The sequence below is a fragment of the Phalacrocorax aristotelis genome, chromosome 2, assembly GCF_949628215.1.
Source record: "Phalacrocorax aristotelis chromosome 2, bGulAri2.1, whole genome shotgun sequence".
Classification (NCBI taxonomy): Eukaryota; Metazoa; Chordata; class Aves; order Suliformes; family Phalacrocoracidae; genus Phalacrocorax; species Phalacrocorax aristotelis.
Genome location: NC_134277.1, coordinates 6,049,444 through 6,064,895, shown reverse-complemented (window position 1 = coordinate 6,064,895; position 15,452 = coordinate 6,049,444). Strand labels below are relative to the sequence as shown.

General features: G+C 47.0%; 1 protein-coding gene across 3 annotated transcripts in view; it reads left to right on the top strand.

Moving 5' to 3' along the window:
• XIRP1 (xin actin binding repeat containing 1) overlaps window positions 1-14,132 on the top strand; it is a 34,278-nt gene extending 20,146 nt beyond the window's left edge. For 2 of the 3 annotated variants that reach the window (XM_075082253.1, XM_075082254.1), the window contains 3 exons: window positions 2,377-2,537; window positions 3,812-3,865; window positions 5,458-14,132. In XM_075082253.1, the coding sequence (XP_074938354.1) occupies window positions 2,377-2,537; window positions 3,812-3,865; window positions 5,458-13,131 (7,889 nt within the window). In that variant the 3' untranslated portion in view covers window positions 13,132-14,132. The remainder of the gene's footprint in view (window positions 1-2,376; window positions 2,538-3,811; window positions 3,866-5,457) is intronic. The other variant, XM_075082255.1, reaches the window with a different exon arrangement.
• The last annotated feature ends 1,320 nt before the right edge of the window (window positions 14,133-15,452 follow it).

The window sequence follows — 15,452 nt, the reverse complement described above, 5'->3', positions numbered from 1 at the left end:
AGATTCCCAGACAAGATTTTTCAAAGCCTTCTTCAAAGCTTTCTGCAGCTAATTCAGCACATGCTTCAATGCTCTTCTCACAGGGTATGGCCATAATAAGGAAAGACCATGAAATCTGAGGTACCTTTGCTGGCAGCTGCTTCATTTTCCATTTTGACAGAGTAGACCCCTTCAAATGCATGCTTGAGCCTCCAAATAAAGGGAGAAGCCCACTGCAGCAGATGGGAGGGCTTGTGCTAGCAGATACTGGCACCAGCTCCTGTAAAAGTGAGATCTCAGCGATGCCTTGACCCTTTCCTCCCCACTTTCAGGGTGCTGGTCATCTGAAAAAGCCAGGGATCTAGTCAAAGTTTGGGGTCTCTTGAGCAGAGTGGGGAAAAATTGATGCCATCAGAGGGTGGTTGCAATCTCGCAGCCTGTATTAAGATGCACCAAATCTGCCCCAGCAGCGCCAATGTCTACTGGCCATAGATCAATAATCCCTTTTGACTTAGTGTTTAAGCTGTGGACAGCAAAAATCAGGCAGAGAGGTCCCATATTTGCCTGGTGACTTAGCAAAAAAAAGCATTAAGGAAATATCTTCTTCTGTTTCCTCCCCTGGTGTCCTACTGACCTCTGGCAGAACCGGGCAGCTAAATCTGTATTGCAACCCACTGCTTCCTCATGCATCCAGCCTCGGATCTGCATCAAAATGCCTGCACATCTGCAGAGGCAGCTGGAACCAAGAACAAAAGAAACCTTGGGGTTTGACACCTTCCAGCAGCATCCCAGCCAGCGTCTGACAAGCTCGCTGGGGTCCCTCTGCTCTTATCTTCATGGCTTTTTGGTGCATGTTTCTCCCCATAGGAACTGGTTTTTCATCCAAAGCACCAGCTTCTGGAATCCTGTTAGTGTATAACATTAGCTCTTGTCATTTCAAAAAAAAAAAAAAAAAAGCAAATCTCTTTCAGTACTTTAAAAAAAACCTTGAAAATCTGAACTCAAATGTAGCAAACAAAGGAAAAGAACTGTTAAGTTTGTTATTTACAAAATCTCATGATGCAGGGACTGAGATTTGAGGGCAAAGAATGCTAGAATTGCTGCAGTGCTTCTAATGTGCACATATTAAAAAGTACATCAGCCCTTTCCTGGCTGTGCAATAGCTGGATTTGTGGAGAGAGAACCCATTGTTCAAACAGAAAGCATTGCAAATACCGCACTAAATCCGAATGCAGCAGTGCAAGTCTGCAGATAAAAGGAGAACCTTCTCGTGTTTTTACAGTGGTAACAGAGAAATTATGGCCCTGGCTAACCTGGAGGACTAAGATGCATCATACAGGTGTAAACGTCTATATATGTCTATACTTCTATGTGTAGAAGTATATATGTCTGTGCCGGAAGGTGGAGATGGCCGTCCTGCTCACACCTGGCAGAGTTACGCAAAAAGAAATTTCTTAGCTAGAATTTGGAGTTGCCTCTGAACCCATCTGCATTGGAGCCATTAATTTTGACATGACCCTCTCTCTGGGGATGGACATGGCTCCCTCCCACAGAGGGAGGGGAAGCCCCCACTGTTTAGGGGGATGAGAACCAAGGGAGAGGAAGTAAAACAAGCGGTAATGAAGGAGCATGGCCTGAGCATCATACAAAACTGCATGACTGCTCCAGCCATCCAGTCCCTTCTGTGTACCCTTAGGAATATCTGAACAAAGGTAGGAGGAACTCTGAATATCTTTAATATCTCAGCAATGCCATGCTGGCCCCCAGAGGGGACTCCATGGGAGCTGGTGCAGCTCAAAATATCAGATCTCTAAACTAAGAGCAGGGTTTGGTCCTCTGACTCTGCCAAAGACTCCCTGATACATCCTTGGGCAAGTCTCATAACCTCTTCACCTCTGTTCCCTGAAACAGGCTCCCAGGGGAGAGGTAAAGATAAATGGATATGACTTGTCAGGCACACCAACAGGAGGCAGGTGTGGCCTTGAAACAAAAAAAGAAAGTGGGAATTGGCTCAAGCTGAACATGTGTAGCTCCTTCACATCCTCTGACTCGCTTGTGTTTGGTGATGGCCTTGTCCAGGGGTGCAGGAATGGGTGCGGGCTCTGTGCCCCACCAGCAGGATGGTGGCCTCAGGTCACCGCCCGATATGTCACTCTCATCCAGGCTCAAAGTCTGTTTCAGCAATGAAAGAGGTGGAAATGTCCAAGTTTTCTCCCTGTATAAAAAGGGCATGATGTCAAGCTCTGGGGGACCAGGGTGGGGTTGCCGGGGGAATCGGTGTGCAGACAGCGGAGGCGCCCGGGCAGAGCCTTTGATAAGCGACCCTCGCGCTCCAGGCTGGCCGAGCCCTCGCATCTTTGGCACATACCTCACCGCACACGTCTGTCCCTGTTTCAGATGAGAGGACGCAGTCATTTTTAGACATAGCAGACAACACTAGCCACATACTTCACCAAGGACGAGAGAGGTTCTCCGCGCCCTCCGTGAAGGAGCTGTCGGCTCTCTATCTCTCCCAGACAGCTGCTGCTGCTGCTCATGCTGGCAGCCCCGCACAGCCGGTAAGCACCGCCCGTCACCGTCCTCCCCCTCACAAATCACCAGTGGCATCCAAGCAATGTCCCATCCCAGCAAGTGGTTGTAAGAGGGTGACAGAGAACATGTCTGCTTCCTTAAATCTGCAGAAACACAGCATTTGGTTTTCCAAAAATGCCCAGCTTTTCCTTGCCATTTGCAAATATTGTATAAATGTTATCAGATGTGTGTATATGATGTATAAGCTGCGCATACATACACATTATATTCACAGATGCACACACATACCAAACACACACACTCAATTCTGCATCCACTAGCCCATACCAACAGTTTATTAATTCGTAAGGTTTCCACTTTATTTGCATGTATGTATTTATACACTGACATCCATGAAGGAAATATTCAGCACACAGCAACACATACATCTCCACGCTATACCCACTCCAACACACACAGGTATATACATCCATAGATGTCACACTCAGGCATAACTTTACAGTGCAGCCTCACTGCGTTCCTCTGTTTATAGCCCTTGGCCTGGGATTCAGGGATTTAATCACCCACTCCAGGCTGATCATTGGGGCATAGGGTAATTCAGGTTATAAGGGTTATGAGGTACTGAGCTGCATTTTCCCATTTCCCCAGCTCCACTGGTGATCCAGGAGTAATGTGGGATGTGATTTCACATCCGGACCTTTCCTGCAGGCACGTCCATGCTCCTTCCTACTCCCAGTCTTTTGCAGGGTCCCTGTCCAGAGATGCAGTCTCTCAAGCATGTATCAGGGCTCTGTACTGGAGGAGCCCAGACTGAAGCAGTCCCAGTTCAAAATAAATGAGTGGAGACTGTAACTGGAGAATTAAAACAGTTAGAAGTTCAAAAAAAAATGGAAAAAGGAAAGAAAAGCCATTTCAAACAATGAATTACACAATCCATAATGCAATTACAAATGTAGATCAGTTTTATTTTTAAAATATAGAAATATAAACAAAAAAATAGGCTAAATCAACTTTGCAGAAATCAGTGCTTGTTTTGTTTTTCCCCCAACTCTAAACAAATGTGTCTGGGGTTTTGTTTGTTGACTGAGACTTTTGGAAACAAATATTCTGATCGACCTGGAATAAGATTGTTTTTTCCAGCTGCACAGAGCTGCCAGTGAACCAAAATAAACCCTCATCTGTTATGGTTTTCAGGTCTCTGTAATTGATACATACATATATGTATATATAGAGAGAGATAAATACAGAAAACGTGTCTTCCTATGCAGTTTGATGTCATTTCTCCTCATGTCTTTTCCAGAGTACTGTGAAGGACAACTCCATTCATTCTCCCCACAGACAAAAAAAAAGCAAGGTAAGAAATGTTAAAGATAAGCACCGTTATCTAACCAAATATTTGTGGACTGTGGTGAAGTGTGATTTAAATACCCACACAAGGCAACAAGGAGCGTTTTCATACTGAATATAGCTGTCGGCTGCTTGGTCGCCCTTCCCCACGTTCAGAAGCTCTTCACAGATCAAAAAAAAACCCTTATTTTAAAAAATGCATTCAAAGTGCGTTGGCTCATGTGAAAGATTTACATTTTACTCTTGCTGCAAAATATGCTGATTTTGGTATTCTGGGGGGTGGTTTGTTCTTTTTTTTTACTAATGTTCGATACTTATTTTTAGCAGGAACAATCTGTGTGTAAGAGTGAAATAACACCACGCGCCATTGCTTTGAGCAACAACTAATAATATTCCGGGCATAACTCTACAGACGTAACTCCACAGGCATGCCAAGGGTCAGCAGATCTGTTTACTGAAAGGAAAGCCACCAGGATTACAGTCTCTTTAGTCTCTTTTAGATAATGATTATAGGCCTCAGCTACCTTCCCTCTGGATAAATGCCAAACTACTGCAGGTTGCAGGTATTCAGTTCAGCGTTCGGCACCCAGGCTTCTCAAGCTAGGGAGAAAAAATGCAGAAAGTGAGGCTCAAAGTTAGGCTAAACAATGACAGTCCACCCCGTCACGACTGCACCCGCTGTTCACTTCTATACCAACGCTGCTGTGAATTTGAGCTGAACTCAGGCTGACTGAGTCTAAACAGGTCTAACTTTTGCTGGCCCCCAGCTGTGGATGTTACCTCACCCTCTTGTCCCTCAGCCTTGCTTTGTCCTCCTTAGAGAGCATAGAATTCGGCTTGCTAATGCCAGCGGTGTGTAAACCTCAGTTAGTCCCATGCCTGTACAAGTCCGCAAGTCAGAAAAGCTTCATTTAAGTCTCTAATTGTATAACTGTGCATCTATTCTTATGCAAATGATGACAGTGGGGTACATTCTGGAGTCCAACAGAAGAAATCATTAGACAAACGTCCTGCCCCAAGCTCCTGTGCGGTGGGCAGCCCATGGTGCTACCAAAAGCCCATCATGCTAGCTTACTACCCAAAAATAGGCTGTGCTCATCAGCCTACTTTTTTTTGAGACCTCTTCACAAATAGCTCTTTGGCTTTCTCCTCCACCCATATCTGATGTTCCCAGACTCTCTGCAGGTCCTCACGCTGCCCTGGACACTCGGGAGCAGGAGGGAGAGGTTAACTTTTAGTGAGGCAGATTTCATGTTCTTCTTGTGGTCACTCTTGCTGACACAGCCCACGCTGGGCATCTCTGTTACACTGTAGCTGGACTGAATCCTGGCGACTGTAGACTAACCACCGCACATGCCTGGATTAGAGAACTTGCTTTAGAGCGCGTTGCTGTGGAACCAGAGCTAACCCCAGGCCTGGAGCGTGTGCAGTGGTGTGGTGCTTTGGAGTGCTGTGTGCTACTGAACCAAAGGTATGGAGCTTAGTAGGTGCATGGATTTCCTTTGTTAGCTGGCGTTTTCCTTTGCCGTTCTTACTATTAACAGCCATGGGGTTGGGGGGTAAGAGATGATGCTGACATTTAAAACTGTTTCCCTAAAGATGTCAGAAGCTCAGAAATCATCTAATGTTGCCATCAAGAAAATGGAAGACGACTTACCTCCCCCCCCTGCCCCTGGCTCAGTCCAGGCCATCGCTCCAGGGAGCCAGGATCTCAACCCACTCCCCGTGCCTCCTCCAAAGCAAGCCTTCTCCAAGTTCTACCAGCAGCGTCAAGTGAACGAGCTAAAGAGGCTCTACAGACACATGCATCCTGAGCTCAGGAAGAACTTGGAAGAAGCTGTGACTGAGGACCTGGCAGAAATGCTTAATACTGAAGATCCCAATGCAGGCTCTGTGAACCTGGACAAAGTTCTTCCAGGAGAGGTTCAGTCCATGCGCTGGATTTTTGAGAATTGGGCACTTGACTCCATTGGGGACCACCAAGCGACAAAGAAGCTGGCAGAAGAAGAAATCATTCCTGGTGGGGATGTGAAAAATACTTCCCTGAGGTTTGAAAACCAGTCAATCAATGGGGACAGTCTGTCAACATCGGCCAAGATATCAGAAACAGACCTTGCCAGAGGGGATGTGCACACTGCCCGGTGGCTGTTTGAAACCCAACCACTAGACTCATTAAACAAACTGTATTCGGATGAAACTGAAGTGCAGGAGGCGGTTCTCAAGGAGCCTGTCCAGGGAGGTGATGTGAAAGGTGCCAGACAGCTCTTTGAAGCGCAGTCCTTGGATGCTATAGGGCGCTGCTGCTCAGTGGAGGAGAAGAGCATCCTACAACTCAAGTCAGAAATCCAGGAGCTAAAAGGGGATGTTAAGAAGACTATCAGGCTCTTCCAAACAGAGCCCCTCTGTGCCATCAGAGACAAAACTGGAAACATCCACGAAATCAAGTCTGTCTGCCGAGAAGAAATTCAGAGCAATGCAGTCAGAACAGCTCGCTGGCTGTTTGAGACTCAGCCCCTGGATACCATCAACAAGGACACTTCCAAAGTGCAAATAATCCGCGGGATTTCATTAGAAGAAATTGGAAGGCCGGATGTCAGTGGAGCAAGGTGGATATTTGAAACTCAGCCTCTGGATGCCATCAGAGAAATTACAGTTGAAGAACAGGATTTCAAGGCTTCAACAGATTTTGTCACAGGGGCAGATGTCAGTAAGCAACGAATGCTCTTTGAGACCCAGACTCTCGATTCTCTGAAAGGAGAAGCTTCAGAAAGCGTCGTAACCAAAGAACAAGTCATTGGAGGTGATGTGAAATCTACACTCTGGCTATTTGAAACCCAGCCAATGGAAACCCTGAAAGACAATTTTGAGGTGGGACGTTTAAAGAAAGTAGAACTTTCAGCAGAGGAGAAAGGAGATGTGAAGCAAAGAAAACATGTCTTTGAGACCTGTCCCCTTGGCAGCATCTCCAAGGCGTTTGAGGAAGAAATTCCAGCCACCAGCATGGAAGAGGTAGTGAAAGGGGATGTGAAGTCTTTCAAGACCCTGTTTGAGACTCTCCCCTTGGACAGCATTAAGCAGGCTGATGCTGAGCCCATTACCAAAGAAGAGGAGAAGATTCCAGCTGGCAACGTCAAAGCCAACCAAATCCTGTTTGAGACAACACCTCTGTATGCTATCAAGGATAGCTTTGGCAATTTTCATGAAGTCACCTCTGTAAGCAGAGAGCAAATCATCAGTGGTGATGTCAAGAACTACAAATGGATGTTTGAAACCAGGCCCTTGGACCAGTTTGACGAAAGCACCAAGAAAGTGGATATAATACGGGGGATCACAAAACAAGAGGTGGTGGCTGGTGATGTCAGAACAGCCAAGTGGCTCTTTGAAACTCAGCCCATGGATGTCATTCATCACCAGCAAGGTGAGGAGCATCCCTCAGTGAAGCGGGAGATCTCCCAAAAGGGGGATGTGAAGACCTGCAGGTGGCTTTTTGAGACTCAGCCCATCCACACCCTGTATGAGAAGGCTGAAAAGAAGCAGGAGGACGATGGTAGTGTGCCCCAAGCTGATGTGAAGTCATACACATGGATGTTTGAGACTCAGCCCCTGGACTCCCTGAAAGGCCAGGAGGAGCAGTATTTACAAGTCAGTAAGGCATACAGTCAGGAGGAATTACAGGGAGTGGATGTCAAAACTGTCCGGCACCTTTTTGAGACTGAACCGTTGGGCAGCAGTGTTGTCAGTGAAGCTGACCAAAAGAAAACCGTGCGGTACTCCAGTCGTGTGGAGATACAGTCTGGGGAGGTGTCCAGAGTGAAGGAATTCTTTGAAGCTAAGCCCTTGGATACACCCACCAAACCAACATCCCAGAAGGATGATGGGACAATTGAAGCTGGATCTGTGCACAAGTTCACTTGGCTTTTTGAGAACTACCCCATTGACTCACTGAAGGACAGTTCTGAGGGCATCCAGGAAATCCCTCCAGAAAAGGATATCAAGGGGGGAGATGTTGGTGGCAAAAGGTTCGTATTTGAGACCTATTCCCTTGACCAAATCCATGACAAAGTGGATGAGACAGAGCTTCAGAAGATCCAGAAAGACACCATGAGCAAAGCTAATGTCAAGTCCTGCACGATGCTCTTTGAAAGCCAACCCTTATATGCTATCCAGGACAAAGAGGGAGGTTACCATGAGGTCACCTCAGTGCAGAAAGAAGAAATCATGAAAGGTGATGTGAAAGGTGCCCGATGGTTATTTGAAACTAAACCCCTGGATCAGATCAAGAAGGAAGAAGAGGTGTTTGTGATTAGGGCTGTCACCCAAGAAGACATCAAGAAAGGAGATGTCCAGGCTGCCCGGTGGAGGTTTGAGACAGAGCCTCTTGACTCCTTCTCAGGGGGAAAGACGTCTGTGCTCAGAACAGTAGATGATGTGCAGAAGGGAGACGTTCAGTCCAACAAGCAGCTTTTTGAGTCTCAGCAAGTGGGCCAGAAGAAGTACGTGAGGATGGTCAGTGTCAGTGATGTTCAGAGGGGTGATGTGAGGACATCCACTTGGCTTTTTGAAAACCAGCCTGTGGACTCCCTGTACGGGGATGCAGAGAGAAGCTCATCTATCAGTACAGTGCAGAGAGAGGACAGCCAGAAAGGGGATGTAAAACGCTGCACCTGGTTGTTTGAAACCCAGCCAATGGATACCCTTAAGGACTCAGAGGTGACGGCGAGTGCTGGAGCCCCAGAAGCAATCCCTCATGCAGATGTGAAAAGTACAACGTGGCTCTTTGAGAGCACGCCCTTGGACAAATTCGGAGCTTCTGAAGGTAGTATAGAAACAGAACTGAAAGAAAAGACCATGAAGGAGACTTTAGAGACGCTCTGCACTTGCCAGGCTATTCAGCATGATGGGATCCTCATTGAAGCCAATGATATGGAGAGTGTGAAGATGGTGAAGTACCAGCTCAGCAGCCCAGGTGCTCCAGAGATCCTGAAAGAGGAGATTGTGGGAGGCCATTTGCAAAGAATCATGCTGCAGCTTCTGCACAGAACCAATGTGGAAGCACAGAGCGTGCTGGTGGAGGAGGACAGAGAAGGCAAGATCAAAGTAAGCCCATTGCAGCTACTGGACCAGAGCGAAGCTGTTAAAGGCAAAGAGGACTTGAGCGGAAACGTAGCTAAGGCTTTACAGGGTCTCCTCAGTCAAGACGCTTCCATCAAAAAGGGGATGGTTTTGCAAGAGACAAAGTCAGGGTCGGTGAAGATGACTCTCTACTCCCTCCTGTTCCATTCTGTCCAGCAGAAAGTTGTCAAGGGGGACGTGAAGTCAACAATAGGCAACCTGTTGGCTTCTTCTCAGGAGCAGAAAACAACAGCAACGGTTAAGCGTGAGGACAATGAGAAGGGAAACGTCCAGCTTTATGCAAGCTGCATTGAGAAGGGAGATCTAGACTATCTGAAGAATCTCCAGCAGGAGTCGGAGATACAATCCCTCATCTCTTCCCAAGCAGAGCAGGGGGCAGATGAGAGCACCCCATTGGTTGTGCAGGGGGCTAAGATACATATCTTACCAAACAAAGAACAAATAGAGAAAGTAATTGCAGAGGGTGAGCCAGAGGTTATGGAGGGAGCAAAAAAGATATTCGCATGTGAAAGCATGGGCAAAGAGGGTGTATTAGAGAGAGAGGCTGTGCATGCAGCAGGTGTGACAGGCACCACAGTGCAATGTCTTGGGAAGCCCCTGCCCACAGTGATGGGAAAGGAAGAAATTCTGTCAGGAGGGCTTAAAGTGACTACGAAGTCAATCCAAAGGGTTGCAGATATCAGCAAGAAGGCAGAGAAAGAAGCAGCCACCACTGCCAGTTTGAAGGAACCCAAAGATATGACACAAGGCAAATTTCCAACCCATGTGATGGCTCAGAGGACAGAAGTGTCTGGGAAACAGCAAAGTTTGGTGACTGGAGAAGCCAGCCAGATGCAACCAGAAGAAAAGGCCCTTGGGAGTGATCTTCAGGCTGCAATGCAAAGCCTGAGACTAGCAACAGCAGAAGCAAAAAACATTCAACACCATGTCCAGAGCAAGCTACAGAGGAACAGGGAGGAGGTCCACATGGCCTGCAGGCAGCAGGCAGCCAGCACACAGGGGACAGTGACCCTTCAATCAACCGTACGCCAACAAGACTCTGCATTCACCACGCAGGAGAGCACCAGCACTGCCATCAGGACCACCACTACTAGAGTGCAGGAGGCATCCAAGAACCACACAAGCATGTCTCAGAAGAGCATAGCATCACACAAAAAGGTCAGTGCTTCAGAGGAAGTACAGGGAGGACAACTATTGAGCCAGGAAAACCAAATTGTGCCTAGTAGAGATTTTAGCATTAAGGATGGCCTTTATACTGCCACACCTGTGAAAACCTATATAAACCCTTTTGTTGAGTCTGATTACAAAGAGCAATCAGTGCAAGAAGAAAGAGATGTTATTACCAGAGGGGATGTACAGACAGCTATCAGAGCACTGCAAAGTGCCGCCACAGAACAGCGCCTGGTAGAAAAAGAGGATGTTGTCCGAGGTAATTTAAAAGCCACACTTCAGTCGCTGGAAAAGTCTAACGTTAATGTCTCCAGAGGGGATTTTAAAGCCGCTATGATATACAGAAATGCAGGGCAGTCCTATTCTGTGTGTAAAAAGAAAAATGAGGCTCAAGTCATTAGTAACCAGACTGCTGTAGTGGCTTCAGGGTCACAGGCTGATAATGACTTTCCTCCTCCTCCCTCAGTTGCTGTGATGAAAGCAGAGCATTGCCCACCCTCAACTAAAACAACAAAAGAAGGTGCCCTTCCACTTCCAACCAGCAAAGATGAAGCCCCAGGATGTTCTGCACCACTCCAGAACCCTCTTCTTGCCCTCCCTTCTCTGTCCTGCAAACCCAGTGATCATAGTCCTGCAGAGAAGCCCAGGACTCCTCCAAAACCAGAAATTACTGCCCCAGCCAGGAAAAAACCTGTTCCTCCTCCAAAACCTGAGCACCTCTTACATGAGGCACATTCTGCCGCTGCAAATAACAGCACAAGCAGATCAACCAAACCTATCCCTCCACCCCTGCCTCCAAAACCTCCAGGCTTGAGGGACATCAGCAAGCCAAAGCCTTCCCCCATGGAGCTGGAATTAAGCTGTGTGGAAGTACGTGAACAATCAGGCCATGGGGAGGTTCAGGCAAAATGCTGCACTTTGGACACATCTGTGAACAAGCCTGTCACAGTTCAGGGTATGAGCCCTGAGAGAAAGCTGCCAAAAACCACTCCCAAAACCCCTCTTCAAGTGGCAGAGGAAAGGTACAAGGCCAGCAAAGGAGGACAAGGAAAGGTGGAATTAGACAGTGCTAAGACTTCAAAGTCAACAAAAAATGGAGTGGTTATTTCTGAAGTCAAGCAGGGAATGATGAATGGGAAAGGAGCAGCCCCAAGGAGATGCCCAGGTGAGGTGATTCAGAGGCATACAGAGCTATGCCAAGAAGAGAACGGGTGCTCTTCAGTATCACATCCAACCTGTCCTGGTAGAGCACAGGCACTTAATGTGCCAGGGCAGACTGAGCCAAGCACCTCTCCTGTGGGCCACAACACTCCCCCAAACAGAGGAGATGACATTGCACAAAATGCCTCATCCAAGGTGGAAAGGGAAAGTGTGTCTAATTCTTATGGGTTGTGGGATAGTCAGAGAGTCGTGCAGCAAGTGAATGAGAGGAGGCAAATATCCTTCCATCAACAGCCAGTGAACTCCTTTGAGGAGCAACAGCAAGAGAACAGTGGGAAATTGAAATGTCCTGATGGAGGGGTAGAGACACCTGCCCAGGAGAAGCCAGCAGTTGTTATGAGAGAAAAAAACAAGAGAGAAACAGAAGATGAGCGTCGGAAGAGGCTGTCAGTGCACAAAGAGGAGATCATGAAAGGCAATGTCAAGGAGGCTATGGAGATCTTTGAGAACCTCAGGAGGCAGGAGGAGCTGCAAGAGATCTTGACTCGGGTAAAGGAGTTTGAGGAGGAGACAAGCAAAGTGGATGTGAAAGCTCTGAAGAGCTTCTTTGAGAAGGTCCCTGACTGGGTTGTTCGTCAGAAGGCTCACCAGGCCAAGCAACAGGACAGGGCTGAGACACTGGCAAAGGAGGACACTGACAGTGTCTCCTCAGTGGAGCTGGTTTTTGGGGACCTGGAACGGGCAAGTGCTGAGATTATCCACCTGAAGGAGCAGACACTTGCCCGGCTCCTGGACATTGAGGAGGCCATCAAGAAAGCTCTTTATTCTGTCTCTAGTCTCAAGTCTGATTCAGACATCGCTGGGCTCTCAGGGCTGTTCAAGGAGTCTCTGGAGAACACCCAAAGCTCTGTGAGCAGCAGCAATATCCGTAAAATCAGTATTGTCTCAAGCAAAGCCAAGCAGGAGGGAATCACAATGGAGACAGGGGAAGAAGCATCTGTGGAAGCTGCGAAGGTGGCAGAAAAGGCTGAGGTAACCAAGGCAGAGCTAGAGGTCCCCCGCCTCATTCAATCTCGTGTCAGCTCTCCCTCCTCACCTTCCTACATCTCCATCGAGTCTGCTGCCAGGAAACCAGCAGAATCACCCAGGACAGCACATTCCCCCTGGGACGTTCCTTCACCAGACTGCCTTGACACTCCAGGAAAGAGGGAAGCTTTTGCTCAGGACAACTTTAGCTCCTTTAACCATCCATCAGCAGGGTCTACTGGACGTGACATGACCCCCTTTGAGAAGACACCAGAGCCCATCCAAACAAAAGCTGGGCTGAGCTCAATGAAACAGCACGCCCTTGGCAATGCCAACCATCCAATCAGTGAGAAAGAGAGGTGCTCCCTGGACACCTCCAAAGGCAGCTGCCACTGTGGGATGAAAGGAGGCTTTTTGGACTACTGCTCTCTGAATGCCCCCAGCCCACAAAATCCACGGAGGCAGAAAAGCATCTTGGAGCTGCAGACAGGGCCCGATGGGTCCAAGCTTTATGGAGCCACCCGGACTGTCATGGAGCAGTATGAGGAAATGGACCAGTTTGGAAACAAAATCATCACTTCATCCACCACAGTCACCAAGCAATCTGAGACACAGACATCCTCCACATGTGATGTGGTCTCTCATCCCCAATATGAAGTATCCGCCTCACCCATGTTTCGGAGGTACTTGAAGAGCCCAGGCGAAAACTTCCGCACCAATGGCAGCTTTCAGGAGCCAGAAGTGGTCTTTGTCACCTTTGGCAACACCAAGCCAAAGAAATAGGAGATTCTGGAGATCACGAGAGAACTGTATAAGACAAAAACCAAAGCCCACAATAAAAAAAAGAAAAATCCTGGCTTATCCACCTTACACACAGGGTTTCATCTACACCCTAAGGACTTTTTAGGGTTATCATCTTGGTGTTCGTATACAGACAGGATAAATGCAGCCTGCCTTGACACTGGAGAACAGCCCTCACCTGGCCAGCTCAGCAGACTTGATGCTGCACCACAACCCAGAGCCCTGACACTGTTGGAAGCACAATAGAAAAATCCATCCATGGGCACCTTAGGGTAGCTTCTTCCCCCTAGAGTGTTGGGATGGGGGTGGTGGGGGGGTGTTTGTATCGGGCTTCTCTGAACTAATACAGAAGAAAGGATAGGTAGGATTAAATTAAAGAACAAACCAATCTGGTCATTGGCAAGCACACACCTTTATGCTATCTCCTTTTTCTAATTTCAGTACAGACTTTCCAAGAAGGGCATCCTAAACACGCATATACACACATGCTCATATCGATAGGTGGATTGGGTAGGTTTTCTCTTCGCCATTAACAAAAAATAAAAAGGAAAAAAAATCTCAAATGGTGGTCACTATTGGGGTTGGGGGAGGTATTTGTCAGTTTAGTTTTCAGTTCCTGGAAAATACTCGATGCTACTGAAAATTGTCAAGCCAAGACCCACAGCTATTATCGGTGCCATTCCCCCGAAGAAAGATGTTATGAAAGATTCTCTACTTGAGTCAGAATGGTTACTGCTTTCCTTTCTCTATTTTTAGAATTGTAATTTATTATTCAATATATACAAAAAAAACTTATTTTAGATTTTCCATGCTTTCATACATGTTTACTGTTTAAATTCATTTTGCGACTTTGTAAAGCAATTTTCTTTTTATTATGACTTTGTTTTGTACATTCTCAACTCAAGATTTTAGATATTTTGTGGCTTTTTTCTTTTTTAACTTCTATTGCTGCGTTCTGAAGGTAAACATTACCTCTAAAAATACTTTGGCCTGGTTGAGTTTCTTTTGTTGAGTGCTTGTTTCCTTTCAAAGTACCTAGAAATCATCTCTCAATGAACCAGTTGAAACACGTATTGAGACCACTCTAAATCACTGGGGAGATTTAGTCTACCTCTTGTTTACAATGCGGGTAAATTAAGAGCCCTGTGGCAAGCAACATTCATACTCTTGTCTGAAAACTGAGTTGAGTCCGGGGTGATATATGCCACCCAATCGAGGACGCTGTGTAGGTTTGTGGAGACCAGGTAGGATGTACTCACCAAGAAAGGTCTGAACACTTGCCTGTACCCATTTCCTCCATGTGAGAAGGCAGCAGAGGTGTTGCGCCTCCACAAGCCTTACAAGGAGGGGCAGCTGATGGACAAGACATTGCTCAGTGCTGTGCCTCAGCTCACATCACAGGTTGGCCTCAGTTTGGGAATGAGGCGAGCAAGCACGGAGTTTGCTCCAGGTGTGGGAGAAGGTGAGGAGCCTACAGAGTGACTGGATGGTTTCTCAGGGAGCTGTGTCCTACTGCCTGGCTCACACTTAGGCTACCAACCCCTGGGTCTGATTGTAGACCTCTGGCTGGCCTATGGCAGGTCACCTCATCTCTCAGTGCATCAGTTGACTTTTCTGCAGAAGGGAACAGTAACCTCACACTGATGACTGAAGAGCAGGACACTGGGGAGGAAGGGACTGTTTCAACATCTACCACTTCATATCCCTGAGTCCATAGCTAGGTTTTTAGATAGCAACAACATCTGACATCATGCAATACCTTGTTCAACGTGTTGTAGACCAAGTTCTGTTTCAACACTCAGAAAAGCAGGCGCATACCCTGAGCTCTTTGGTTTGCCTCTAGGACCACATACATTTGAAAGTGAGATATGCCGAAAGAATATTGTTTTCAGTTCCACCAAAGAATACACTGAAGGCTGAGGTAGAAGAGCAGATCATCATAAACTGAGCGTATCTAGTTTCACGGAATCAGAAAAAATAACTGCTTAGACCTTCACATTTGTTTTAGTAGGACCAATTGTAGGAAAGGGACAATTAGTAATTTGGAGCTGCTCTTCAAAATTTGTCCAACACTGCTTTCTTATCCTTTGCTGTTTCCTGTCTCAGCTCGTTCCAGGATGCCCATAACACATGTTTGTTTCATTCCTTTTTAAGGACAGCTGCAGAGCAGTTTTAGTAAGCTGCAAACAGGTTGCTTGGGCAGTGAAAATGATTCCACAAGAAACTCAAATAAACCCAAGTATCCTGCACTGCCAGGACTTAAAAATACTGATCTTATTGTTTGTGTTTCTGGTCTTACAGAA